General features: G+C 36.7%; 3 protein-coding genes and 1 pseudogene across 3 annotated transcripts in view; 3 read left to right on the top strand and 1 right to left on the bottom strand.

Moving 5' to 3' along the window:
* LOC139151902 (probable endonuclease 4) overlaps nt 1–27,680 on the bottom strand; it is a 577,101-nt gene that overhangs the window by 453,609 nt on the left and 95,812 nt on the right. The gene's annotated exons all lie outside the window — the stretch shown is intronic.
* Nucleotides 307–6,788, top strand: LOC139150775 (cyclin-C-like; annotated as a pseudogene).
* On the top strand, nt 4,339–17,403 carry LOC139151905 (DNA polymerase subunit gamma-2, mitochondrial-like). Its single transcript, XM_070724947.1, has 12 exons — nt 4,339–4,442; nt 8,657–9,047; nt 9,173–9,310; nt 10,291–10,340; nt 10,692–10,818; nt 11,705–11,810; nt 12,850–13,020; nt 13,447–13,587; nt 14,638–14,715; nt 15,085–15,179; nt 15,967–16,063; nt 16,622–17,403. Exons 2-12 carry the CDS (start codon nt 8,902–8,904, stop codon nt 16,679–16,681), a joined length of 1,209 nt encoding a protein of 402 aa, XP_070581048.1. The 5' UTR covers nt 4,339–4,442; nt 8,657–8,901; the 3' UTR covers nt 16,682–17,403.
* LOC139151880 (SUMO-conjugating enzyme UBC9-B) lies at nt 19,749–26,251 on the top strand. The gene is made up of 8 exons (XM_070724911.1): nt 19,749–19,871; nt 21,308–21,418; nt 22,470–22,533; nt 23,409–23,428; nt 23,788–23,860; nt 24,653–24,762; nt 24,962–25,041; nt 25,312–26,251. The coding sequence occupies exons 2-8, from the start codon at nt 21,353–21,355 to the stop codon at nt 25,376–25,378; spliced, it is 480 nt and encodes a 159-aa protein (XP_070581012.1). The 5' UTR covers nt 19,749–19,871; nt 21,308–21,352; the 3' UTR covers nt 25,379–26,251.

Raw genomic sequence — 27,680 nt, 5'->3', positions numbered from 1 at the left:
TCGCCCCGATTTTAGAATCAAAGAGCTCGCTCTGTGCAACTGTAAAATGATTCTTCCAATCACCTACAATCCCTTTTCGCACGAATGGATTTTCGCCTTTTGGAATAATAAGGAGGATTTTTGACAAACTGTTCCGCATACTTCGACGGTAGTGGTTCTGACAACCCTTTCGATGTCCTCTTCAGTCAAAGGACGCTGGAGAAAATTGGCTATTTTCGTGATGACTGCGGGCAGATCTTTTTTCATTTCTTCATACGTGACTTGAAATACATTATCTTCTTTACCCTTCAGCGACCAGTCTCCAACATGTCGAACCCAGGGTGTGAACGCTTGTCTGTCCTCAATAAAGTCATTCACAGTTTGTTTCCAATCTCCTATAGAGAACGCTCCATTGGCAAATGATTTTCAGAAATAATAAGCTGATACCAAGACATCCTTTGGATTCCTAGATATGTGAATCACCTTTACCCTTTTGTCTTTCAAGACAGGGAATAAGGTGGCTGGTATAGGTGTGTCTTCATGAGACGTGGTGATGGTATATCCTCGCATTTGAATGTCTCAACAACCTGTTGACGTATCACGGTAAAGTATCCCTTAAAACACCGGTGATTCTGCCTCTCCGTACTTCTCTAGTCCCCAGTCATTGTACATAGCTTTTAGAACTTCAACCAGCCATGAATTGCCAGACTTCGGAAATCCAACGACTATCACATCGCCGGTTCTGAAGTTGAATTTGTCGACTGCTCGCGTTTCAATTTTTGCTTTGTCATAGTAAGAGTGAAATACGTATCCGTCTACTACAAAACAGCCTTCAGTTTGTGCCATGAGTTACACTTAATTCCAAATCCGGCGATGTTCTGAATAAGTCGGGGGACTAAATCATCACAGGGAGCGTAAAGTTTGGATTGTCCTCATCTCCACCCACAGCTTCAAGTACCTTCGTAGCTGACCCTGAAAATGACGCTACTCAACTAGATTCAGATACTGTAGTTGACAGTTTATATGTAGAAACTATTTGATTGTAGGGAGGAGGCAAGTGTGATCATTTTTTCACTGCCCCGAGTGTGTATCTATGATTCTTAAACCTTCAAATATCAGGATGTACATTATATATCTTAATAATTGGTCCGGTAGTCACCTTAAACCTCAAGGTCATATAACAAATGCTAATCATGACCTCACTGTGACATCTATCGAAAGAGTCTGAATCCCCCCCCCCTTAGAAAACGAACTGCAAGTAGAGTAGTCCTTACTTTTATGCCATTATTGTCGTTGTTTTCTTGACCCTATATATAATGCCCAACTATGAAAAGCAAGACTTAAAGGCACTGTTCGCAATCCCTGGGATCGCTTTGTTCTAGTCTGCAAGATGATTATGTAGGTGTGAAAGCCTTTTGTTTTCCATTGAAGTTGTCAGTTTTTTGATGGGACAACCTGGTGCCAACACAGGCTTTTAACGAACCACAGTTTGGGTGCTTGTAGTGATTTAGGAAACCAAGCCTTACACGGATATGGATACTCAGAGAGCATTTTTTTAGCTGTGGAAACGCAGCTATTTGTTACGCGTTAGACTGCGTCTATGCATAGACAGTAGAGTTTCCTTACTGTCTATGGTCTACACGGATCAACAAAAGGTGGACCCCGCCACACCTTTTGATGACCCGCATAGACGCAACCTACCCCGCCACAGATAACTACGTTTCCACAGCTATCGTTCTCACATGGAGGGTCGGTTGAACTGAAGCTACAAATGAAATGCAAAACGCGATCCCCTCCAAATCATTTTTCTATAATATGACCCTCTCCAAAACTATTCAATTGTAAAATGTGGAACCCCCAATTATTCTTTTGATTGAGGTTTGTATTTTGCCGTTCATCTGTCAGATGTGAGTGTATGTTCAGCATACAACATACATAACATGTGTCAACCGTGAAGTAGTTAGTGTAGTTGTGTGATTTCCATGTGGTACACAGTCTAACTGATCTTGCTACTGGGAGGAGTTCATTTTCAATGTCGCTGCTATCACTTTCTGAGCCACTTTCCTCACGTAATGAACCTATCATCTACTGCCTCGTCCTTCTCCTCTTCATCTTCCTCCTCCTCATCCTCCTCCTCATGGTTTTGTCTGCGTAGACTCTCCAGTGTTCTTTGACACAGTTGCTGGCTAATATGTGTGCTTCAACTATTTTGAGTTTTGCCTTTCTTTCTTCCCCTCAGTTGACAAGTAACTTGTAAATTCCGTAATTCCGGTGTACTTTCGTAACGTACACTCATATACCTAGTATACGTTGGCAGAGAGTTGCATAGGGTCATCAACTAGTCCTTGTAGCGTTTTTAATGACATCTACATTACGTTTGAACCAACAACAACACAACAGTTGTGCAACAACAACACAAAAGTTATGTTCGTTGAATTTTATTGGTCAACAAAAACAACAACAACAACAACAACACGATTAATAAACATAAACAACAATACAAACAACATCAGCCAGATATCTGGGTCCCCCATGGGTCATGGTCATTTTCTTTGTTTTCGCCACTGTCTTACTTATGTCGTACACTTTTATTTACTTAGCTTTTAATCTACAACAGAAATAAGGAAGTCGTAGACGCAATGAAGTGCCGTCTAAGTACTAGATTGCAGAAAGAACCCTCATCACTAGCTCTGCATAGCAGGGTAGCAGGGCAGGGCTGTATGTTACCGTCTCCGCCTCGCACAACGGGAGTATTACCGGTAACATACAGCCCTGCTATGCAGAGCTACATGATCACGTGCATGATTACATACCCAGGTGACAAGTTCTGTCTGTTCATGTACACGTCTAGTTCAGAAACTTGCAGCTTACGTTTTTGGACAGTGCACTCCAGTCATAGTTGTCATACTGTCTTGATTGACACGATCCAAAGCACATGCTTTGTTTCGCTTCTTCTGCTTCTACAATCTAAGCTAAGTTGTCAACTGTCACTTTCTCAGGGACAATGTACTCCTTGAGAACCCAAGACAACTTTGTCGAGATCAGCAGAAGACATTTCTCCCGCTTCAAAAAGACGGCGTATTTGAACAGGTGGCTGGTAGTCATCTATCTCACGTGGATAGCTTTGTGTATTTAATTGCACATTCTTGACGGGTATACATGGGAAATTTAGGAGTATTGTATAACCTAGCATTGGTTTTGGTACACGCTGAAGGGGTTGCTGGTGTTCTGAATCAGATTTGGTCACATTAGCCTATATCGCGAAATATAGTGTCACTGAATCGTTGGGGCGGTTTCCCTGTTTTGGGTCATGAAAATTATTTGTCATATATAGCTCGTACAAATGCTTTGTAACGCGGTTTCTAGGTTCGAGTTAGGTTCCCGTTGGTGTTCTTATTTATATTGAAATTTATGTAATTACAATGTCCAAAATCTTTGCAAACACTCCATATAACACAACATTTTCAGAAATGGGAGCTATTTTCCCCAGTATTCAAATTGCTAAGACTTATAAAAGTGATATCATGAACAGTGCCACGACACTTATTTCTCTTGGTCAATTTAATTTTGAACAAAAGTGTTCTTTTCTACGTGTCATCACCTGTTCAGGCAGAACAAAGCCATGTTCGTATTCTGTTTTGTATACTTTTCGGTTAATTCTGTCGTTTTTGACATAATTCCATACAAATCTTTATTTACCGCCAAAATTGACACCCTTCCCCGAAAAAAAACTGTTCTGTAAAAGTCAACCCCTCCCCTTAAAAACGAATGCTCCCATAGGGAATGTCATTAAATTTCATTAAAAAGATCACTGTTTTCCTCATGTTTCATATTTACCCATAAAGTTAGACTGGAATCGACCCACACATGCATGTGGTGCGTCCTCTCTGATGCTCTACATTGAAGTTTTTTTCAAAAGTTATCCACCCCCGAAATAAAATTGTTCTTTTCCAATGTTGATATTTAAGATGATGAGTTTCGTTTCATAGACCGAAAAGAATACATCTTAAAATGTTTCTTGATGAAAGTTTCCATACTAACTGTTAAATGTTTTGATAACAAAAGTGTCTGTGTAAGCTTACAGGCCTGAAAATATTTTTAAAGCTTGTCAGAAATGAAAATCCGCGCCGATGTGTTTAAAATTGTGGCACAACGGTGTATCGTTTGTACTAACTGTAACGATTGGTATTTTCATGTCAGATACAAATGGAATCTTCAAACAACGACAGTAAACTTGTGCGCTTATTTTTCAGTGAGGAATAGGCCAGCTCTCCGCCTAACTGTCTGCACGATGTTCATCCTGTATGGCGCCCTCCTTGGCCACTTTGAATATTGAATATTCTCCTATGATGTTCCAACACACCACAAATACACTGTGGCGCCATTTCCGAAAGTCTTTAAATTTATACAGGACGCCGATTCTAGTGGCTACATTCGTACAAGTACTGAGCGTCAGATGCTAGGTAAGTTTATTTAGTGTCATTAGCCATGACGTGTTACTTGTTCTTAAAAATAATCAAAGGTAACGAGTCGTGACTCGTGTATGTCTCCTAGAATCTGGATGACGATCGGATGAGTGTGTGTCACGGTTGTCTTCCGATGTGTTGTTATCTTTCGAAATTGGAATCGCATTGATCTCAAAAAACCCTCTATGACCTCCTCCTTTAAAATAATAAGAACTGTGTTTAGAGTTTCCTAAGCATCAGTTAAACAATATGTATCAAAATGAGGCATGGTGATCAAAATCGGTGCCGCTAAATTAAATGAACTTTCACCTTTCACCTCGAGACCTTCCAGAAGGCCGCCATTTCTCTATCTACGTCGTCATTCATTGTACCAGTGCCAGAAATACGGGGATTTATTATTTTCAGGAGGATCTGAGGACATTTTGACATCTGTCGTCATACCATCAATACCTGGCGTGCAAGTGGGGAAGCTTCTCTGATCTCATACTGCTTGCGTTCGTGAAGAAATCTCATTTTATGCCGAGGTCACAGACTGCGCAAAGCTGTAACGGAAACGACTACCGCAGTACGACCGGTGCACAACAAACCATTGCGTTTGACCAGGCTCAGGAATACTAAGCTAATCAAGGCCAGGTCTTTAAGATTGAACTCTAGAAAATTGCAGTTGTGCGCCCAGTTTTTCCGTTTTGGATATAAAGCCGTTAAATACCATGGCTGGGAATTTTGGAGGAGTTCGCACTATCAACAATGGATTCTTGATAAACAGGATGTGATGCGAGAGAGACAGAAAGACCTGAAGGATATAATGGATGAGGAATACCAAAAACTGATGATATTTTTTGCAAATCTAATTCAGGCTCTTGGCGAACAACTGAAAGTTCGCCAACAGGTTATTGCCACTGGCAACAATATTTTCAAGAGGTTCTTGCCAAAAATTCTTTGAAGAATATAGATCCGTTACTGATGGCACCAACTTGCATATTTTTGGCCTCAAAGGTTGAGGAATTTGGCGTCATATCAAACAGCAGGTTGATAACTGCCTGCCAAACAGTGGTGAAGAATAAATTTGGCTATGCCTTCGGTAATCAGGAATTCCCGTACAGAATCAACCATGTTTTAGAGTGTGAGTTTCTGCTACTTGAGATGCTTGACTGCTGTATGATAGTCTACCATCCATACAGACCTCTGATCCAGTACGTACAGGATATGCGGCAGGAAGAACAAGTACTACCTCTGGCGTGGGCGCATCGTCAATGACAGTCTACGGACTGATGCATGCCTGCTCTATCCACCCTACCAGATTGCGTTCGCATGTTTGCACATGGCATGTGTCATTCTCCAGAAGGACTGCAAGCACTGGTTTGCAGAGTTGAATGTGGACTTGGACAAGATTTTGGAAATCAGTCAGCTGATCCTGAAATTGTACGATCTGTGGAAGAATTTTGACGAGAAGAAGGAAGTAGCAGAGCTCATTGCCAAGATGCCAAAACCAAAAACTCAGCCATCTACATCCTCAAGAACATAGCAATACTCCAAATTTACTGATATACTTAATGCAGAATGCACTCTGGGACAGTTTTTGGACACTGCATTTTTTTACAATACCTATTCACTGCTTGTATTGACTCATTTCAAACCCAGTCGAGTAAATTAAGTTTCACAGTCTTTCTCTCATGAAGACAGATAATTTCATTCTTTTTGGTCATACAGTTACCGAGGGTAAAGCAGCCATTTTGAATTTGAAATATTGGTAAAGTTTGGGTAATTTGCTTCTCCAATCCCAAAATTTGTACATCGAACCAAGAGTGTTATTCTGGATCATGAAGGAGAATGATTTCAAGTTTCCTTTTGGAAAATTTTTATCAAAGGTTTAAAATGTTCTGTTTCCAGGCATGTATTCTGTAATACAGAGCTACTACTTTATGTTCATTGATTGTAATCTTGAATTATGCTTCTGCTCAAACTTTTATTTTGAAGCACTTCATGAGTCAACTGTCTTCAGTGCACATTGAGCAAGGACCAGTTTGTAATTTCCACCACTAACTTACTGCAGATGAATTTTGGTAAACCTCCATCTCTGCATGAAAATTCAAATATATGACAATATACTGATTCTCTAAAGGAGAAGAAAGCAGGATGTGATTTTATTAGTATAAAGATTTTGATTATTTAAAAATAAAATTGCAGTACTGCTGGTTTTATGTGTGTTGAAATTGAATTTGAAGTTGAATTTGAAAGTTTTTCAGGAACATCACGGCTGTTTTCAAGAAAGTGTAAATCGGTCTTTTATGAGTGGCCATGTATAATTCTTTGTTTTAACATGTGTGTTAGAGTTATTCTTTGCATCATTTTCAATTCTTCTCTATCCAATTCTTTGACATCCTCTCTTTCATTATCCTCATCTTTTATTCACATCATTCATTCTTGACTTTCATTGTATAATAATAAAATACAGTAAAAAAGCTTGTTGCTTGTTGTGTTTCTTTCCAAGGAAGACCCAGCTGCAACATTGTCAGTTGCCATTTTCATACTATGTACATCAGAAGGAACTATTGGCATCAGTCAGGGTCTGTCTGTATATATTGTGATGTATGCATGTCCACTGCAACAATTTTAATGCTGCTGGAAACATCACCTCAGCATTTTTTTGTAAAGAGCCATCATGGGTTGAATATAAATTTTTTTTAAATGAAAATATAACTAAATTATGCATATTAACTTAGAAAATGTGATCATGAATAATCATAAAAAAATCCCCCAAACTACTTTAATTACTTTGATATTTGGTACATATGAATGGAGATTTCCTTATCTAGTTTTATGTTCCACAAAGTCTGGATTTTTTTAAAACCAATCTGTGAACCATTTGTAGGTTCCTATCAATGACCGCTAGTTTTTTGTCCAAATATTGATCAAATGAGTATGTTGGTAAATTCTTAGGACTTTTGTTCTCAACATCAGTCAAAATATCGTATATTTGAAAGCTTGTGTGTGATAGCATTAATAATTGTTTTTAAGCCCCTAGGGATGACTTCATGATTTTTCCTATTGGCAGTGAGCTAATTTAATCATTTTTGTCATCAGAAAGGACGCCATGTGTATATGCCATGCTATTGATGCATGAAAGTTAGCATGTGAAAATATCATGCTAAACAATGTATGTTTTGTTTCTAGAGATGACCTCAAAAGTGAGTCGGCGATTATGAAATCTAGTCTTTTTCTACGAGATGAAATCCAATTTGATAATCATTTTCGGTCAAAACTGAAACTGACTACTAGTACACTCCTGATAGCTTTTAACTTTCTTGTGCAGGTTCACAGGGATGATGTTTGTTCAAATGTCAATAAACGTTCTGTCTGAAAATGTTTGGTAAAAGTATGTTCTTCTCCTGAAAGAAACTGTTCAATGACTGTCCTGTTTAGTATCTAGCTGCTTAGAGCAGCCCTTATACAACTTTATTCAAATCATAACAAAATTTGCTTGTGTTATGTTCAGGGAGCCAGTTTTTGGTCAAAACATCTTTGGAAATGCTCTCATAATAAATTTTGGGTTTGGTTGTTTGATTTCCCAAGATTCCTTCAACTTACCAGACGCTAGAGAGAATTTTACCATTATTGCTTCAGATAATTGTTATTGCTGGACACGAAAAAAAAATCCGAGTAAAGCAGTGCCATATCAGCCTTTAGGTTGCTTGTCTTCCTTTTTTTTGCTATGAGTGTTTGTTGATGGCTGTTTTCAGGTTTTCCAGTGGTCATGACATGTTTTCTTGAGTGGTTTTGATGTATTTGTTCTCATTAAATTGTCCTAAACAAAGCATGACATCAAGTGTCAAGATCCTTTTGAGAATTCTGACATTTTTTGGAATTCTGTCCAACTTTTGAGATTTCTGTCTAACTCTTGAGGCCTGAACTCGACAATAAGTACTAGTAATTTGTAGTATCTGGTAATGTGCAGACTTACAGTGAAATACAAAGTGAGAAATATTAAGGTATCCACGTGCTCTATTAAGTTTCATGTGCTGAAAGAAAGATAACTGCTTAATGATTGATATAAGTTTCACTTCAAATCCTGTGTTAAATCACTGTCCCGCGATCGAATGTATTCTGAACAATTTTAAGACAGGTAAGACATCAGATTTTGAACTGTGTGAGATTTATCTCATGGGAAAACACGAAGATTAATTTATACTTTTCTGTGTTTCCACCTTCAGGCTCTAGAACTACTGGTGTGTTTTGATATAGCCACTCTGACGAATCCTGTACCCATCTATGTGTAACATGGAACACCTAATGGCCAGTGGCTAAAGAATTATTATTGTAGTTTAATAGTGAAGCCAATATTGTGCACATGATATATTGAAGACTTTTAATTGTGTATTTATGCTACAAAATCAACTCTAAAATGAATATTGGTGAAAAAACGAAGGACACTCACGTGAACCAAAACTGACATGCCATGACAAGCCTACAGAAGCTAATTTTCTTGTGTAGCAGATATGGATACGTGTACTCTGCTGCTGAGGTGCCTGGAAAAGTTTTACCTGGAAGTTACCTGTATGGACCCCTGGGAACAGAGTTGAAAAGAAATTTACTTCAGCAATGGTAATCTAGTTTTCTATACATAAATTGAAAGATGAGATGAAAATGCGCTTTTTATCAATTCTGAGCAAACAATTTTGGTACAGTTTATTTATCCTGATAGCTATTTTCATTGGTGACTTCTATAGGTGGACAAGTACTGTGTTATCTCAAGAGTTAGTATACGGTGTGGACAGTACGCAGTTGATGTATGACTATGATAATGATGGCCAGGCATTGTCTGTGTTGAACCCTTATTCAGAAGATTCCACAAATGAGTCAGATGGGTAAGATATTGTCTATTATTATACATCTACCATCGAGAACAATAGAATTCTACATGCGTTAAAAAAGCCATACGGAACGCCCGTTCCGTAACATGAACGGTTTCTAGGCGCCCCATCCCCTGCGACTGTATCCGTGCATACACTGTTGATTGGTTTCAAGGGACCCATTGGATGAGTGCCAGAACAAGTCTCGCGCACGCTCTGTACATACGTGTGTAGTGCACACACACACTCCAAAACTTGCAGAAGCGCGTCCGAGATAGCGACGGTTCCACACTGGTGCTATAAAATTGGAAGGAAATTGTTGACATTGCACGAAAATGGTCACTACTCTGACAATTTGATGCCCCAGTCAGGAATGTAAGAGGTATAATAATAAGGTTATTACGAAAATACCACAAAGGATGCACTCGGACATTCGTGCCGCGCATCGCCCTCTGCTTGGCGTCGGGCAATACGCTGCGCCAATGACCTCATAATATTTCTGTGATGTAACATGCATAACAGTGATTTAAATCAAGAGACCCTATTGGACCAAGAATAGCATACTTCCAAGAAATTATCTATGTTCATGGCTGACTTAAAGGTATACAGTCATCTGTAATCTAAATTTGCCCATATATGGTCAAAGGGGCGTTCCTTGGTATTCAAAATGCCCATGTGAGGACGCTGTTTTTAAAAAGTGGCCACCCGCTTAAAATCTGTGATTGGTTAGATTTGCTCTTTCCATGGTAACTGTAGCAAAATTGGAACAGGTGACAGTATACCTTTAATGTAGAAATCTTTAACAGTATTCAAACTTGTTAGAAACTCAAAAATGCTTCGCCAATCTCTCATATCGAAATTCAAAACTCATATTGATACACATAATATTTCAATAGCATCAGTAGTCTCATTGTGTAAGTTGAACAACCGTGGAATAGGTGTAAAATGATATATACTGCTCACGGCATTGATAATTTGTGATTTCATTTCTCCAGGGGCTCTCTAATAGGTGACCATATCTTTCTACAATCTTCTTGCCGGAAAGGTAAGTATGTAATGGTCAAATTCATACATTCAGTGTCTCACTTGTATTTGTCAGCAGTTGATAAATTGTCAGTACATTAAAGATGCACAGTAAAGTTGAATGTGAATTCTTCTCAGCAAGTATTGTTGTTATTATATACCAGAAATTGAATACTTTTCTAATAGATACAGTCAGAAAATTTCATTGAGCCAAAAATTGTTTGAAAGACACTCAAAATCACATTTCTAATGTAGCTGTATAAAACATCTTTGAATGCTATACATCTGACATCAATGCCATTCAGAACTTGATTTGATAACTTGATAAAGTCACATGCGGTTTTCGAAGTAAAAACTTTGGTTTTCTGATCAGGTATACTGTGCCAGTACCCTGCAGGGTTGAAGCTGCTTAATTACAAATTGCCGTTTGGTTTGGCTCAAATCGGACACTGTTTTAGGAGGAATTTTGACAACATGGAGTCCACAAAATTCCTATTCAAGTAGGTAATAGTTTTGTGAATTCTTTTCCATTCCTCTGTTTTATGTTTTATCGTAATGTATGATACTCTTCACTCATCAGTTCTTTAATAAACATACTATTAATGTTTGTGACGTGTCTGTTTCAACACTGATAAATTTAACGCCTTATTACCAACACTAGCAATCATTGTCTATACCGTTGCTACAGCAAGCTGCAGTATAACAACAATTTAACCTTCCACCCCATTTCCCTCTCTAGAGATCCAACTTTACCATAGAAAACAATGGGATTGGTTCAAACCATTGTGGTGAAAGGGTTAAGGTAACATGAACTCAAAGCAGAAAGTTTAAAATTTTTTCTCAAGCGTGAAGAGACTTTAAACCATTCTCTTCCAAATCAAGAGTCATAATTCAGATCTCCTTGCAAGGTTTGGTATCAGTGAAACAAAGTACCTAGACTTTATCAATGTTTTAATTCAAAATTTCTTGTGTCAACTTGATGGGGAAAATTAAAATTCTGGTTTTCACAAAAAATAAGATTGTGAAAAGTTACATTACTCCACAGGTTTCGAAACGAGTTCACATAAACTGCAGACCAGAAAAGTATTGTGAAATATTTTAGTGTCCACAAATTGTCCTCAGGTACATGAAACTTTAAGCCTCCATGATGAAAAACTACTACCCTCAAATGTCATACTATTTAGTTTGTCAAGAATAAAACTACATATCAACATGAATGGCAGTGTTACTTTACCACTAGTTCTAATTCAAATATGCTGATTTTTGCCACAATTTTACCGGTATACTTGCATTATGGGACTTTCTCTGGGTGAAGCAAGACACTTCAGATCAAGGTCTGAGCCAAGATTAACCCCATTCATGATGCTTTTTTTGGATTTGTTACAGTTTACCAGAGTTTACTCAAATGTCACTGCAGTTTTACTCACCTCCCAAAACTGCCACAAAATGGATGGATGTGTGGCAAAGGGAACGGATACTGTGGTGGAGAAAGGTGGGTTATCATCAACATCACTTGTTGTATTCTAACATATTTCATGTAGATTTGAACAACCTACAGTATCAAGTCACCCAGCAAAGAATTATAACCACAAAGGTTAGAGAAATTTTGAATTGTATGTAAATTGCACTGACAACTTGTGTGGATATGTGTTTTCCAAACAGAATTTTTAATGATCAAAGTCACTAAACCTATATCAATATTTTTGTTAAGATCAAATTCATTTCAAAAGAGCTCCTAATCTACCACAGACAAAAAAATTGCCTGTGTCTTGGTAGTACATGCCTCAAAACTGAAAAACTGAAACTTATTCTCAAACTTTCCTTAGGTAAACCTTCAACCATATTCTTCCAAAATTCAGAATAAAAATCTGGTGTCACTGAGCAAATTTTGGTAGTACAGAAACAAATCACCTGAAATTTTACAGATATTTCAAATTCAAAATGGCTCCCATTCCTCTGTAAACTCTATTGGGAAAATTAAATTCTCAATCTTCAAAAACTAAGACGGTGTAAACTTTTCTTACTCCAAGATCTTCAAAATGAGCCCCCACAAGTGGTGGACCAGAAAAGTATTGCAAATATTTGAGTCCAAATATCTATCCCCAAGGCTTACTTTACTAGTGCTACCCTGAAGGCCCAATTTTCCTTCCCTGTTGGAAGTGCTTGTTCACTATGACCATCAATACTTTATTTCAGTGAAATTTTCCAACCAGAGATTTTTCCCCTCATGTCAACACACTTGCTCAGAAAAATATTGTTTACCAGTTTACCTTGTCACAATTTCAATGTCACAGTCATTATTTCTCTCCAGAAAGATTCCTTAAATGTATGTATCACAGAATGTTATTAACACACTCTGTATGGACAAAGATGACAATCAAAAGTTCACCAGAGAAACAGTATATGGAAGCTGAACTGATAACTATTGTTTATCATGATGGTAATTTACATTTTCCCAAAATTCTTTGGTGTTAATAACCATGAGATTTTACTCTACATGAAGACATGACAAAATATCAATAAACGTTTAGTTTGCAGCCCACCCTTCCAAGTTCAAGTTGACAGATATCAAAACCAGCGAGACACAACAGACAGTTGAAGTGCAATATGAATTCCCATGGGGAGTGGACACGATAGAGAGAATAACCAACAGGGGTGATGTTGACATCCTAGAACTGCAACAGATGGGAATCAATGTGCAGGTACGGTTTCACCATCATAAACAAAAGAAACATTGATATTCATCAGGTAAACTGCAACTTAGAAAAAAATTATTTTTAATACATCACAGAATGTTTAATTTTATGATAAATATTTGTTCTAATAGGACTTTTACTTGACAAATATTCACAACTGTTCTTTTGATAACCCCTACACGACCTCATATCCTGGTATTCAGTAAGCATCAATCTTCTACTTTGATGGAATAGTCTGCATGTTCACTGAATTTTATACTGGATTTTGACACCAATTTATTATCAATTGAAATTTCCTGTTCTCACAGCTAAGTGTTGGTTTTTTAGTATTGGGATATTTGGTCATCGAAGAATATATGAGAGGAGAACTTAGTATGAGTGTTTTATTATTAAATCTTTATGTATTTTTTACCCATTTTGTGTATTTGTCAGGGAAAATTTGGCCGGCGAACTGTAACCCCAGTGATAATTGAAGCCACAGCTGGTCTAGACAGAGGAATCTTAGCTTATCTATTGGATGCTTATCAGGAAAAGGAAAGAACGGACACAAGAGGCAAGCTGAGGCCAAGTGAGGTACGTGAAAAAATCGAAGAGTCTGTTCTATTTGGTCAGTTAATGTTAGCTGAGATCAAGTGACCTATCACAGAAACTAAGTACTTAGACCTTTATGTTGCTGGGTATTAATGTCTCTTCAGTCGTTTATTTCATCAAATCTTCATAAGTGAAAGGGACTAGTTGAATAAACCAGGCTTTTGATGCCTTGAACTCTTTAAGGAAGACATATTTTAAAAATCTAAACATTAACTCTAAATGACAGATATTTCAACTATTTGAAGAATTCCCATGGATCCAATGGTACTTAGTGTAACACTTTAACCTCAGATAGGTTTGCCCTATCCTGTTATTTTTTGTGGCATAATTTGGCCCCTGCAGAGTAAAATGGAGATTAAAAGATGTAGTAAGGGAAGAAATGGGTGCAGTTTTTGAAAAGTATATGACAGCAGATTACCTGGTCTGAACATATTAAGGTTGCCAGGAAATCAAATTATTCTTGTTCATTTTGATATTGTCAATCTCCATAACAATTTCAAACAAGTTCTGTGAAATGGATCCATGTTTGAAGAGATAGGTTACTGATTAGACCAGGTAATGCCAAAATTCAACTGCTGTAAAATTACCAATTTTAAGTGCGTGCTTTAAAAGAGTGGCACTGTTACTTTAAAATTTACTCATAAAGGTTTTGGCTTTACCTAGGAATTGGACATTGTTGTTTTATAACACAAGGGTTATTCTATAGTGCTATATGTCACCCTAGCTTTTTGAAAAAGGACAATGCTAACACTCATTTTGTCAATCTGTCAGCTGTATGTGCCTAAATTTGGTCATAAAAGGCATATTTTTCTCAAATCTTACTTAATCAAAAGTTTTCAGGTTCTACAAATTATGTATCAGACCGATATTATAGGGATAATCCATGTCCATATACAGCTGTACATTGATACAGGCAATAATAGTCATTTATCTGGTGACTCAGATATTTGATAGAAATTACAAAAGATCTTTCACAACGGAAAATATCTGCCACTTTTCTTCATGCCATTTAGATGTCTATATCTTTTTCAGCTCTTGTGTTTTCACGCCAAGATAACCCCGTTCAAAGTAGCTGTTATACCTTTAAAAAACACCAGAGATATGAGAGAGGTGAGTGAATATTGAACAAAACGAAACTTCCGCAGTATCAAAACTATGCTTCGATGACCTCTCAGAATCCCAATATGAAACCTGCTGTCAGTTATCTACAGTCATCAAGTTCGCTGTTTGAATTATTTTTTCACATTTCTGATGTACTGACGTGCATAATGGTTGTACATTGTATGGTATATTATGTATCAGATCAACATTATTGTTCAGCAACTAGAGGAATAAACCCATGCAAACATATTTTGATACAGGCACAATAAATGCTATCTAGATACATAGTCTTTTATCTGGTGACAGGGTATTTTTATAGAAGTTAGGAAAGATCTTTCACAATGGAATATACTCACCACTTTTTTCCATAATATTTAGATATCAGAACACCTATCCAAGGAGTTGCGGATGGCAGGAGTGAATACTCTATATATGTGTGATACACAAACAACTCTAGATCAACATTTTGTCAGGTAACGCGGTTATTTTTACATCAAACTAACAATGCAGTATTATTGATAAACAAACTGCAATTCACAGTTCAGATACTTCATGTTTTACTTTATTGTTTTTCTGAAGAATCAGAAACAAGGGGCCATGCCATTTCCATTATGACTACATGACCTTACATCCTGGTATTTTGTTGGTATGAATCCACTTGTTAAATTGTACATGGTGAGAACCAGCCCTTTTCACTTAATTCTGTATTGAATTACTACATACTGTAACCTATTCCATGGGGAAAATTTACATTTTTCTTGTAGCAAACTGATGAGTTTTGAATACCATAAAAATACCAGGATGTAAGGACATGATCCAAAACGTGGTATATTCTGAATGATCTTGGTTAACCTTGAACTCAATCAGAAATATTTCAAATGCAATGTTGCTGAGCATGTACTAATAGAAAAATAATCACATTTTCTTTTCCTCAAGAAGGGTTTGTTCTTACAAGCATTTTAGAAACTTCACGTGAGAAACAGGTGTGATACCACAGACATTAATATCATGATCATTTGAACATAAAGTCCGATTTTTCCTCGAAAAGCAGGTACCTGTATATTGATATTGATATTGGCACCAAAGATGTGAATTCAGGTCTTTCTGTCAAGTGTTTATAAAGAGTAATAAGCACAGGAAAATTGACTTTGATCTGAGACTCTATCATCATACAAAATTATATATTAGACTTATCAAAATACTTTACATCCTCTGAAAATCAAAATAAGTTTGATGATTTCTGTTGTGTTACTGTTGTAGGTTTGATGCAATGGGTGTACCTTTTACTGTCATTATCAATGAAAACACTCTGAAAAATGGTGTCATTGCAATGAGAAACAGAGATACCACACTCAGGGTGAGTATGAAAGCTGACTCTCAGCCCTTTTGTGAAAAATCAACCGATTGGTTGTGATTGAACCAAAGCTGACATTTTGGGCACTTTTGACCAATCATGATGGCTCTTTGTTTCTTGTAAATCACAAAAGAGACAGCCAAGAGTTTAATACTTATTGTATCATACCAGTATATTGATGGTGCAAGTACAGCGATCTGATTGGTAGAGAAGGGAAAATAACCATGCTATATTCGCAATATTGCATGGTTGGCACACGCATGAGCTCTCAGCAATAGCAAAAATCTGTTTTTACTGTTCCCCACCTGAATTTCAATATACTGTCATGATATAATAGCAACAAACCACACCCATCAACGGTATACCATTCGCTTTTGACCAGTTCACTCAATATATGCATTCGCTATCTCTCATGCATATATGTCATGAACTGGTTAAAATCCTGTGGTATACTATCTCTGGGTGTGGTTTATTGCTGAAATTAATGAATTATAAATATTGAAAATAAATAACAGATAGAAGGAGACGTAATAATGATTTTTCTTTCTGCCTTTTTTTCAGGAGAAGCTTCACATCACAGAAGTTACTCCATTGCTACTGAAACATCTGTCAACAGAGTGATCTGCTCCAGCTGTGAAACTTTCTAATACCATGATTGTTAAATTCTGATCAGTTTGCTACCAAACACAAAGTACACCATTGTACAAAGTTTTGATTTGTTTGTGAACTTGAGAATAATTTGATCTTGTGATTTTTGTCAAGACAGTTGTATATATTTCTGAAGAAGAATTCGTGCACTATTATTTTTGGAGCCTAATGAACACTTGCTAATTATCACCTCAAGAGGAAAAACAATATATTCATATTTTTCACCACAGAGGTCTAGTTTTTCCGAAAGGGTTGTACTGCGTTTTTGTGGTAACAGAGTCATGGCTCTTGGACACAAGCACTTTGTCCACATCCAAGAAGAATGAATGACTTTTTGGTGATAATTTCTTATAGTGCCCTCTACATTTGTATTAATCTCTTTTCAAATGTACCAGACCGACTTCATTGTTTGATATAGCTGAAAGAATTGCGTGCCTGTTAAGCAGATGAGTGTGGGGGAATGGGTGGAAATGAAAAACCTGACTTCTTCGAAAGCAGGGCTGAAAAGTTTCAAGTCAAAGCAAAATGAAGTATCTGTACTGATATTGAGTCTTGCATACTGTGTACCAGATATACTTTCTAATGTCAACAAACCAGCAAATTCAAGCTGTTTTGTCCATAAGACAGGTGAATAAGATTTCACCTGTGCCAAAAATTGATATAGTAAACTGTTCCTTGCCAGCACATAGTTGCCAAGGATCATAGTATCAAGATGTAAAAATATCCATGTTCAGATCATGGTCCCTCCACAAAGGGACTATGTTCATCTTTAGATCACCATCTATGTCTGAATGTGTGTAGCATGTTAAAAGCGTGGAGTTCAGTCTTCTCAGATCAGACTATGCAAAGAAAGTTTGTGGCATTAAAATTTTTTTACAACTCAGGAATGAAGTTGCATTTAAGGTGATTTTAAATCAATAATTTACTAGTATCATGGTATAGGATGATAGATAAAAAAAAGCATTGAATACCAGTAAAGGTGGAACGCACATGGAAATTGAAAGACCTGAACTTTCACTCAAACTTTCCTCAAGGAAACCTTCAACCATTCTCCTTCAAAATCACATACGAAAATAGGGGTCACCATGCAAATTTTTGTATAGGAAACAAACTACACAAAATTTCCCAACATTGGAAATTCAAAATGGCTGCCATACATGTGTTAACTCTATGGGGAAAAATCAAATTTTTAATCCTTGAGCTTCCAAATGAGACCCTACAAGTGGTGTTACAAAAAAGTAGTATAAAAATTTGAGAGTTTGAACAGCTGTCCCTGAGGCACATTCTGCCTCAAAATTAAATAACCTACTTTGATCATGACAGGAATGGTGTATATGCATTGTTGGGCAGGAAAAAAAGGGACAAGACTGCATCATGACCGCTTCAGTTTTATTTGCTTCCAAATCCTCCCAATGAAAGTTTCATCGAAGCAGTTAGTACGACTGTGAGTTACAGTCTTGACTGTAACAGTATTGCTGTTTGACATTTTTTTGAGTATGTATAGCAATGAAACATGGTCTACTCCATTTGTGTCCTGAATTTTGCAATAAAGTTAAAGCGAGAAAACTTTGTAGTGTGGTTTCTTATCTGTATAATCCAAAGACAGACAATGCAGCTCATGGTATGGTATTATGTAGTTGCCTACTTATTGATCGACTGTTTATGTGACTGTTAACAAAGCATTGATTTTTGAAATTAGTCTTGGGGCTGTTCCTGATTTCTAAGCCTAAGCTGTGGTCATGGTCATGAGTTCAAAAAGAGGGCTAGATCCTTTTCTATCGTGCAGTATACCAGAGCCTTTAGAGTTAAAGTTGCTGTGCATGCTTTTCTCCTTACTCACACGCTGTCTGTAATATTACAAACAAGAGATAAAATGATGAGCATTAAAACTCTTTATGTCGTACAGAAATACTTTTACATCAGAAAGAATACTAAATTTTACCAATTGTTGGTTCAGTTCTTTCATAACTTTTAGAAGAACAATATACAGTAGTACGTGAACAAAGACGAGAATGTAGTTCGCACAATATAAAACAGCCACCCATTATGGTCACTGGCAGATTTTAGTTGTTGATATGGAAATTATTAGGATTAGTCAATTATGATTCTTCCCTATTGTTTCATAAGTATAAACCATAAAAAGAGCTCATTTATCAGATTTATCGAAATGTTGTTATATGTGCACCTGCTAGAACCAAAGGCTTGTTTTCAGATAGGACATGAGGTTGATGGCAGTAAAGACATACAAAGTGTTAAAACCCTTTCACCACCATGGCTTGGCCCCAAACTATTGTTGTGATTTGGACCAGCTTACAGGCAATGTGGGGTGACTGGAGATTATATCTTCTATTCAGGTATGTTGATATGTGTAAAATACTTTGAAATCACCAAAACATTTATGGCGTATACACTCTTTTATTTTATTAATTTGCATGTTCACTAAGTGAGTGAACTCTGCATACCACATAGAAGGAAGCACAAACTTTTAATAGGGCAAATAAAAAAAGATGTGTAACTGGGGTACATCTCTTAACTCTTTTTTCCCTCATTTTCAAAAATCACTCATAATTTTGCCGAATTGTGCTGGTGTTAAATGGGTCACAATAAAATAAAGAATTTAAAAAAAGTTCCCAACCAAGCTATCCTTTTTGATGAGAGCTTATTAACGGAAACACAATTTTTTTCTTATGCCTAAAACTTAGAGCTTGCCACCATATTACACTTTTATATTTGAAGTTTTTTACTTTTTATGATATTAAGTAAATCAATGATAAAATAAGAAGACATATCCAAATTAAAATGCTTCGAACTTCAAACTTCATACCACCCTACTTATTTATGAGTGTATATTATCAATTGTTTTTTTTTTATAATAGCTTCCCCATTTCTCATATTTCAAATGTTTTCCAAAATAAATGTTACAGTTAAATAACTTGTGGAACATCAGTGCTTTTTTGCTTCCTTATCTGTCAAAGACCTACTTTCCTATGATCGGGGCAATGACATCACTAAAGAGGGAGCATCCTACCGCAAGGTCAAACCAGTTCATATTGGGATCGGAGGGATCGCGAAGAATCTGCGAACGGCTTTCTGGGTATTTGTCACGTGGTCTGCAGAACTGGCGGCCATCTTCGCTTTTGTATTTCTTTCAATACGAGTCTAGGTAAGTGAAAGATGCATCAGAGTTATAACGTCCATCGGCGGAATACTCAATCCTTTGAAACTGTTCACAAATGCGTATCAGTGCCGATCGCCTCTAATTTCGTGGTTTACTGTCCCAGAAAACAGCAATATAGGATTGGGAGTGCGTGATATTGACAACACTGTCAATGTCATTGTGTCACTGACGATCGGCAGTCAAACAATTCGCCATGTGTTGTTGTACATCGTGGAAATTTTGACTAACAGTCATTTGGACCGGGTCAGACAGTGACAAAAACGTGAAATTTCAGGGCCGTCTTATCGTTTATAGAGAAACTTCCAGTAAGGTGCAAAATTACAAAACTAAACCGTATATCGCGCAGAAACGCAGTCTGTCTTTATGCCACTTCCGGATATTTCTCCTTTTCGCACCATGTGTTTCTGTACGATGATGTAAAGTCGAAATCTGCATATGTTAAACAAAAGAGAGACCGTTATTGGCATGAGAGTGTTCGCCCATCATATCGTTACAGGCATGATATACGTAATCAAATGCGTAGAATCAAAGTATACAGTAGCAGTACTCAAAACTTGTTTTGGATTTTGTTCTGCGAAGCGAAGTCTAAGCGAAACTGGTACTGTTGTAGTGGACTTTTCATTCATATGCCGGCTATTCATTCAGCTCTGAGCATTTTGTGAAGTATCCCCAGAAATCGACTGGTCGGCCGTAAAAGTATCAAAATCAACATCAGTTCTTGTACTAGGAGAGTTTCCAGTGTCATAGAATTTTAAATACTTCCTAAAATATACCAACGTCAAAATCAAATTTGTGAATTGCAGAAAAGCAGTTTTGTTTGAACAAACATTATTGTAAAAGGTTAAGAAGAACTGTAATTTGCGTTCTTCATGCACACTTACGTGGCATGCCCAAGGGAATCTGCAAAAATATCACCAATAACCAGCTAATATAGTCATGATAACTGAGTATACGTTGTGATAGTATGCTTATGATAATCAAACATTTATGTAGCAGTTTCAAGCTTTTGGGCATAGGTAAGGCTGCTTTGTTTTTTGGCTGTGTCTTGTGTTTGGTTTACTCAGTTGCCTTCTAATTTCCAACCCACCACCATGTAGGTACCATCGAACTAGAGAAATTATTGATATTTTTCGCTGTTGATAGAAGAATGATAAATTGTTTGTGGCTGTCTGCTCCCAGTTCTTCAGGAATTTAACATCATTTAAATCAGGAGTCGGCAGTTTTGCTTTGTATGAGATTTTCGTTATAGATAAAATGAGCCTGTACAAAATCAGCTGCTGCTCGTTTGTTTATCAAAATGGTGTTCATCAAACAGCTGCATATGCCAAAATTTCAGATAGACCAGTGATAGGTTGTGTTGTAGAGGTAATAATGGCAAAAACTAACCTCAAAGGAACTTTCTGCATTTTTCCCATGAACAGATCCCAAGGCTTATCTTGACTTTGTCTTCAGCATAGCATGCTAATATGTCTGGCATTGCAATTGCTCGATTAGCCGAAGAGAGGAAGGCATGGAGAAGGGACCATCCATTTGTAAGTACGCATATGAAAGTCTGTACATAGCTTTTTGATTGGATTCGAACTCACAACATATGGCACCCAGTTACCTGGCAAAGATACCACAGTCATAACCTCTCGGCCAAATCGCCACCCCTAAAAAGAGTGGTTCAATAACTGAGCTAAGCTGTTACAATTATTCTGACTGTGACCCCTCCAGACGCCGCAGAGTTAATGAATCACTGGCACTAACATACTCACTATCACAATTGTGCACAAACTTATCAGAGCAGTAAATACATCGCTTAACTGGACGAAAGACAGCCTCAGGGACAATTCTGTCCACCAGCAGCACTACTGACCAAGGCTCATATGTTATAATATGTTTAACATCTTACTTTTCAAAACATTAAAATGGTTTCTTAGTTTGTTACAAATTATACAAAGTCAAAGTAGAGTAAGTCATTAAATTTGCCTGTAATGGTAATAAGTTTTAATTAAAGTTATATAAAGTTTGTTCATACATCTTTTTAAAGGGACAAAGTCGGCCATTTTTCATGAATTTTGTTTGATACAAGATACTACTTATATTGTTTGACATGTTGAAAGATAATGAATGGGTGACTATGCATATATTCAGCCCCGGTTTTCGACAATTTAAATGAAACCATCGCGAAAATGAATTAATGGTCATGACCATTAATTCATTTTCGCGATGGTTTCATGTATCGTGTCTAAAACGGGGGTCAAATATATGCATGGTCACCCATTCATTCAGTATCTTTCAACATGTCAAACAATATAAGTAGTATCTTGCATCAAACAAAATTCATGAAAAATGGCCGACTTTGTCCCTTTAAGGTCCCCAGTTGGTTTCAAGTCCATGCTTTGGCATATGCGACAGCATTTCACTGATACCGCTCAAACTTTGCACAAAGACTCTAGAGTATGGACTGATCAATTTATTGTGCAATTTCCACTACAATAATGATCACCAAGCAGACATTTTGTGACATTCATTGTTCACTTTCTTTCCGAACTGTAACATTGACTTACACATGCATATATTGACTTCTTTCTACGATAGGGTTTTGTTGCCAGACCAGTGAAAAATCCAGATGGGACAATGAATCTTATGAACTGGGAGTGTGGTATGTGTAACATTGATTTAACATCGTTTATACCAAGCTTTATACCAAGCTTTTGTATTCAGAGACTATATTTCAGCATCTTTAATTTTACAGTTACTCAATGCAAATACGGAGAGCTCTTTCTTACACACCCGATCACCTTTCGTGATATTTTGTGTGCATTTGGGTATGAGGGGAGTAATAATCCCAAACAAAGGTGCAAAGGGGAAAGACTTCATCATGTGATGAACATATTTCCTCTGTACATCATTTGTGTAGTTCAGTATACTGTGTATACGTACGTCGTATCTGTAGTTCAGTATACTGTATACGTACATCATTTCTGTTGTTCAGTATACTGTATACGTACATCATTTGTGTAGTTCAGTATACTGTATATGTACATCATTTGTGTAGTTCAGTATACTGTATACGTACATCATTTCTGTAGTTCAGTATACTGTATATGTACATCATTTCTGTAGTTCAGTATACTGTATACGTACATCATTTCTGTAGTTCAGTATACTGTATACGTACATCATTTCTGTAGTTCAGTATACTGTATACGTACATCATTTCTGTAGTTCAGTATACTGTATACGTACATCATTTCTGTAGTTCAGTATACTGTATACGTACATCATTTCTGTAGAACAGTATACTGTATATGTACATCATTTCTGTAGTTCAGTATACTGTATTTTATTGCATTGCATACATAGATGGTGTGTAAATACCACAGCTAAGCAGACTGACAAACTTGTCCAAGCAAAAGTAAAAGATTTTATTCTTTTGAATTTAATTGATAGTGGAATCTTATTTCTTCAAATTTAATGAGATGTGAACATGTTACTCAGTGTTTCCTAATGGTATTCCCTTCTTTTTTCTTACAGCAATACCAGGAAAAAAACAGGTATGCTACTCTTCTTCTTTCAGTCATTGAAAATACATTGAAAGAAACAAAAATTCAGTCATGATAGATATTTTGATAATTAAATTAGATGTGTGTGTGTACTTTTGAAAGTAAATATTTGCAATGTAATAATATTATATACTTGTAAACAGCACAGCTTTTCAAACCACTTTCATGCCAACATTATAAAAAATATGCAAATACTCTAAACATGAATCAATTATGAATATCAATTTGTAAACAGCACAGCTTTTGCGGTGATGAAAACCTTGTGAGAGATTTTATGTTTGTTCAGTGACAGATAAATCAATTTTCTTTCTGAATAACTCTCGTTTTATTTTTGCTCCTCTGAACTTTAGACAGCTTGGGAAAATGGGGTTTACAAACTGAGAATGTTGTTCAAAGATGACTATCCTTCAACACCGCCAAAATGTAAGTACAGTTGTCCTGTGAATGCAGTGTCAGTGAGTGTCATTTATTTTCTGTGATGAGCATGATATGAGCTTTGCATTCATTTTCATGTCCAGATACAGTATCTCCTTGATGGTTTTTAACTGATCAAGATGCTCGTTTTGGTGTTCCGTGTCATGCAATGCCCTAACTGTTGCATCTCAAATTTCCCACATATGGTTGCACCCATGTAGTTGAGAACTAAGGGGGTCATACCAAATGATTTTGAAAGGGTTAATTATCAACTCAAGTAATGTTGATCATGTGTGAGAGGATTGTCACAATAAATAAATCTCACTATACCATACGCGGAGTCATGCACAATTTAGAAGAGAGGCCATTAGTTCATCGAGACAGATTAAACCGAAAATTTGCGTTTGCTTTCCAGACTGTTGTGATTTAGATAAAAAGTTTAGGTTTTTACCATCTGAGTTTTGAAAACCATATCATACCGCATTCAAGACATAAACAGCTGTATTTTCTATTTATCAAAAACAGAGTACAGTCGTTACATGTGTAATAGTATGTTGTTGTATTAGTGTTCATTGTACGTTCAGATTTCAAAGTTGCCACTTCACCTATAGAGCTCCAGTCAATTTTATTTGTCAGTTGTTTATTGTGCAAAAATATGAAGGCAATATGTTAAAGGAAAGGTGCATGTAAATATATGTTACCTAAAGTAGCTTGTCCTTCCTATTAAGTAATCATTTTCAGTTTTTCTTCATATTGAAGAGAAAATTTTCCTGTACTTGGCTACATGCTTTGTTCTTGCAGGTAAATTTGAGCCGCCTCTATTTCATCCAAATGTTTATCCATCGGGGACTGTCTGCCTATCACTCCTTGAAGAAGAAAAAGACTGGAGACCGGCCATCACCATAAAACAGGTAAATGCTCTTGTATCAGATCTGTAGAGTGATATTGTTAACAACATTAACTCTACAAATGGACTCTTCAATCTTTCAAGATTTCTCACTCAGGGTGTTCTGTGTACTGCATGACCCTGTGCAGTACTTTTTCAAAGGTACTGTTCTTCTCATTGAGAACTGCCAGTGGGCTTGAACGAAATGCTTTTCCATTTTACAGATTTTACTGGGAATTCAAGAACTCCTGAATGAACCAAATATACAAGATCCTGCTCAGGCTGAAGCATTTACCATTTACAGGTGAACTAGATCTGTAGTATTCAAATGAGCGTATTACATTGTCCAATCGTATTGTGTGTTTAAGAAATCTCTTTATTTAGTGCTCATCGAACTTCCAATGTTTTAACAAAGGCCTAAAGGCAAGTTTTGATGTCAAGGGGTAATCCATAGGATAGTATCATGTTTCTGAATAAGTTTAGCTAAATTGTTTTAAGGCACCCAAAGTGAAATCTCTCACATTTGAAAAGTTTGTTCAGATGTTAATTGTTTTTGTTTGGTGTTCCCTTTCAGCCAAAATCGCTTAGAATATGACAAAAGAGTGCGTGAGCAGGCGAAGAGGTTCACTCCACACACATAGTGTGTCACCGTGGCGGATATTGAATCAAATGGCCAAAGTGATGAAGATTGGGTTGTACAACATGGAAAAAACAACAACTTTGTAATGTCTTTTGGGGGAGGGGGGTCTCCGTGTTTCTGGAATGTAATGCAGATTAATTCGGCAATCTTGCTTTGTCAATTTCAGGATTGAAACACGTCCTTCTTTGTTTCAGAGTTAGTATTTTATCCCCAGCTTTGTGTAATAGTAATTATTGTCGAACAAAAACAGCACTGCAAAGGGTCACAACATCAGGCTGTCTCAAGTATCACAATGCGGCAATTTTTCAGAAGTATGTCAATTTTTAGTGATCTGATACATTGGAATAGATATTCATTTTAACAGTATCTGTGGCCGCTCAGTAGCAAAAGATAGTAAGCCCAGTCAATGTAACCTGTTTTCCCATATTCAAAAGGACTCTATATGAAATCATGTTCCTCGTAATTTACTTTCATGTTTACACATTTGTTTCATTGCCTTTTTTCCTTCTTCAAGCAAAATGAACATTTGAAGACTGGGACAGCTTCAATACGTTGCCTGCAGTCAAGTAGTTTAGCGTTCTTGCATATTTTATCCGAGTCTAAAGAATGAAGTACAATACTGCAGCTGTATATAAGAACAGAGTTCATTTCACTTAACCAATGTTGTTGTTGGTGTTTGTTTGTTGCAAGAATATAAACTATTGAAAATCCTGTACATACCCAAACATCCATAGCTTTGATTGTTTATTGTCATAAGGATATGCATTCTTTAATATATTTTCTCTTTTGTGGAGATCTTGTACCTGTAGATGTAGCCAGTGTGTAAAGGGTGCTTTGAACTCTAGAAGATTGGACCTGTGAGGGCGCTTTCCCCCAAGAAAAGTCAAAACTCTTTTGTTTTGTTAAGCGTTGCAGCATAAACACTAGAGAAACAGCCAGCAACACAGTGGTAGACGGTTTCGTTTTGTTTCAATCTGGTCAACTCAGAATATTTTTGATCAAAAAGTAGTGTGCAACAGTGTATTCAATTCAGTTGTAGCCCTTTTGTTGGTTACAAGGCAGGAGTCCACATTTTGCTTTGTTCATTTTGTGCTGAAATTGTAAGCTTGGTATGTCCTTTGAAAGGAGAGAATACCTTTTTTGTTCAAAAGTATTATGAAAAACTGCCAGTTGTCATGATATCTGATTGTTGGAGCAAAGAGGATTACCTGATACAGCTTTGGTTGTACTGTCAAAATATTGAACACTACATGGACATATCACATGTAGTGTTCTTGTCAGTTGGCTGATATCAGAATAACCAGACATCTTGTTAACTGTTTCTCTTTTTATTTGAATCTCAGAGTCGTACAAGCGATGTAATGGTCATGAAGCCATTCATGCAAATGACATTTGAATGATAAATGATTGCCAGTTTCAATGAGGAATCTCAGTCAGTTGATATCAATTGTTAATTCATTGCATTTGTCGAAGAAATTTTACAAATACAATAATGTGAAGTGTACTTGCAGGTTCTTCCATGCAATACAAACAGAGCATAGAACTATGAACGTGAATTTGCTTGAAAAATAACTTTCTCTTAAGTATAATTCCATATTTTTTAGTGAATATTTTGTATTACATTGGCTAAAATGAAATTGGTACTGTTTTCAATGAAATGAAAAGTTTCATTATGAAGGTCAAGGCAATGGAAGTATTAGAGATTCTGCCCTCGTTGAAATTAAATACTCATAAAGGGAATGTAATTCCGTAAAAATTACTCTTACAATTCCACTTGTCACTGAAGAATGCTTTATGTCTTTGCTGTCTGTTTAAAATGTCTTGACCTTGCCCTTGATGGTGACAAACAATGTTGAGGATTCAACCATTAGCAATCATAATCAGAAACAACATATTGTAATTTCAAGGTCACTAGTTGTGGGTCATTGTTTATGCAGTACTGATTAAAAGTGTACCTGGTATTGTTAGATGTTTTGAAAACCTTAAATATCCAGATATCATTCTCCAAGCATGTTGCTTGTCAAACTAAATTGTGAATGTCAGGCAACTGAAGCTTAATGAAAGAATTGCACCGTCAAGGGACACAGTGGAAGACAGAGAAATTAAAGAACGCAGTGCTCAATTAGCTTGTTTGGTGCTTTTCATATTACTGTCCACTATGAGTCCACCCATGAACTGTTTTCCTGGACATCTCAATGCGATATGTTTGTTGTCTGTGCCATAGAGACTGTTGATTTTGAGATGTGACAGCATTCTTATCCTGCCTACAAGAATCCACTTTTGTTTGCCATTCTTAAGCATAC

This window comes from Ptychodera flava, chromosome 15 (genome assembly GCF_041260155.1).
Source record: "Ptychodera flava strain L36383 chromosome 15, AS_Pfla_20210202, whole genome shotgun sequence".
In the NCBI taxonomy this organism is placed as follows: Eukaryota; Metazoa; Hemichordata; class Enteropneusta; family Ptychoderidae; genus Ptychodera; species Ptychodera flava.
Note: the sequence above shows the minus strand (reverse complement) of the source record. Positions and strands in the feature narration are given on the sequence as shown.

Coding starts and splice junctions, on each gene's coding strand:
- LOC139151880 (XM_070724911.1), top strand. CDS start 21,353: ATGTCTGGCATTGCAATTGCTCGATTAGCCGAAGAGAGGAAGGCATGG. Junction 21,419..22,469: donor GGAGAAGGGACCATCCATTT/GTAAGTACGCAT, acceptor TTTCTACGATAG/GGTTTTGTTGCCAGACCAGT. Junction 23,861..24,652: donor TCCTTCAACACCGCCAAAAT/GTAAGTACAGTT, acceptor TTGTTCTTGCAG/GTAAATTTGAGCCGCCTCTA.
- LOC139151905 (XM_070724947.1), top strand. CDS start 8,902: ATGACAAGCCTACAGAAGCTAATTTTCTTGTGTAGCAGATATGGATAC. Junction 9,048..9,172: donor AGAAATTTACTTCAGCAATG/GTAATCTAGTTT, acceptor TGACTTCTATAG/GTGGACAAGTACTGTGTTAT. Junction 15,180..15,966: donor CTAGATCAACATTTTGTCAG/GTAACGCGGTTA, acceptor TTACTGTTGTAG/GTTTGATGCAATGGGTGTAC.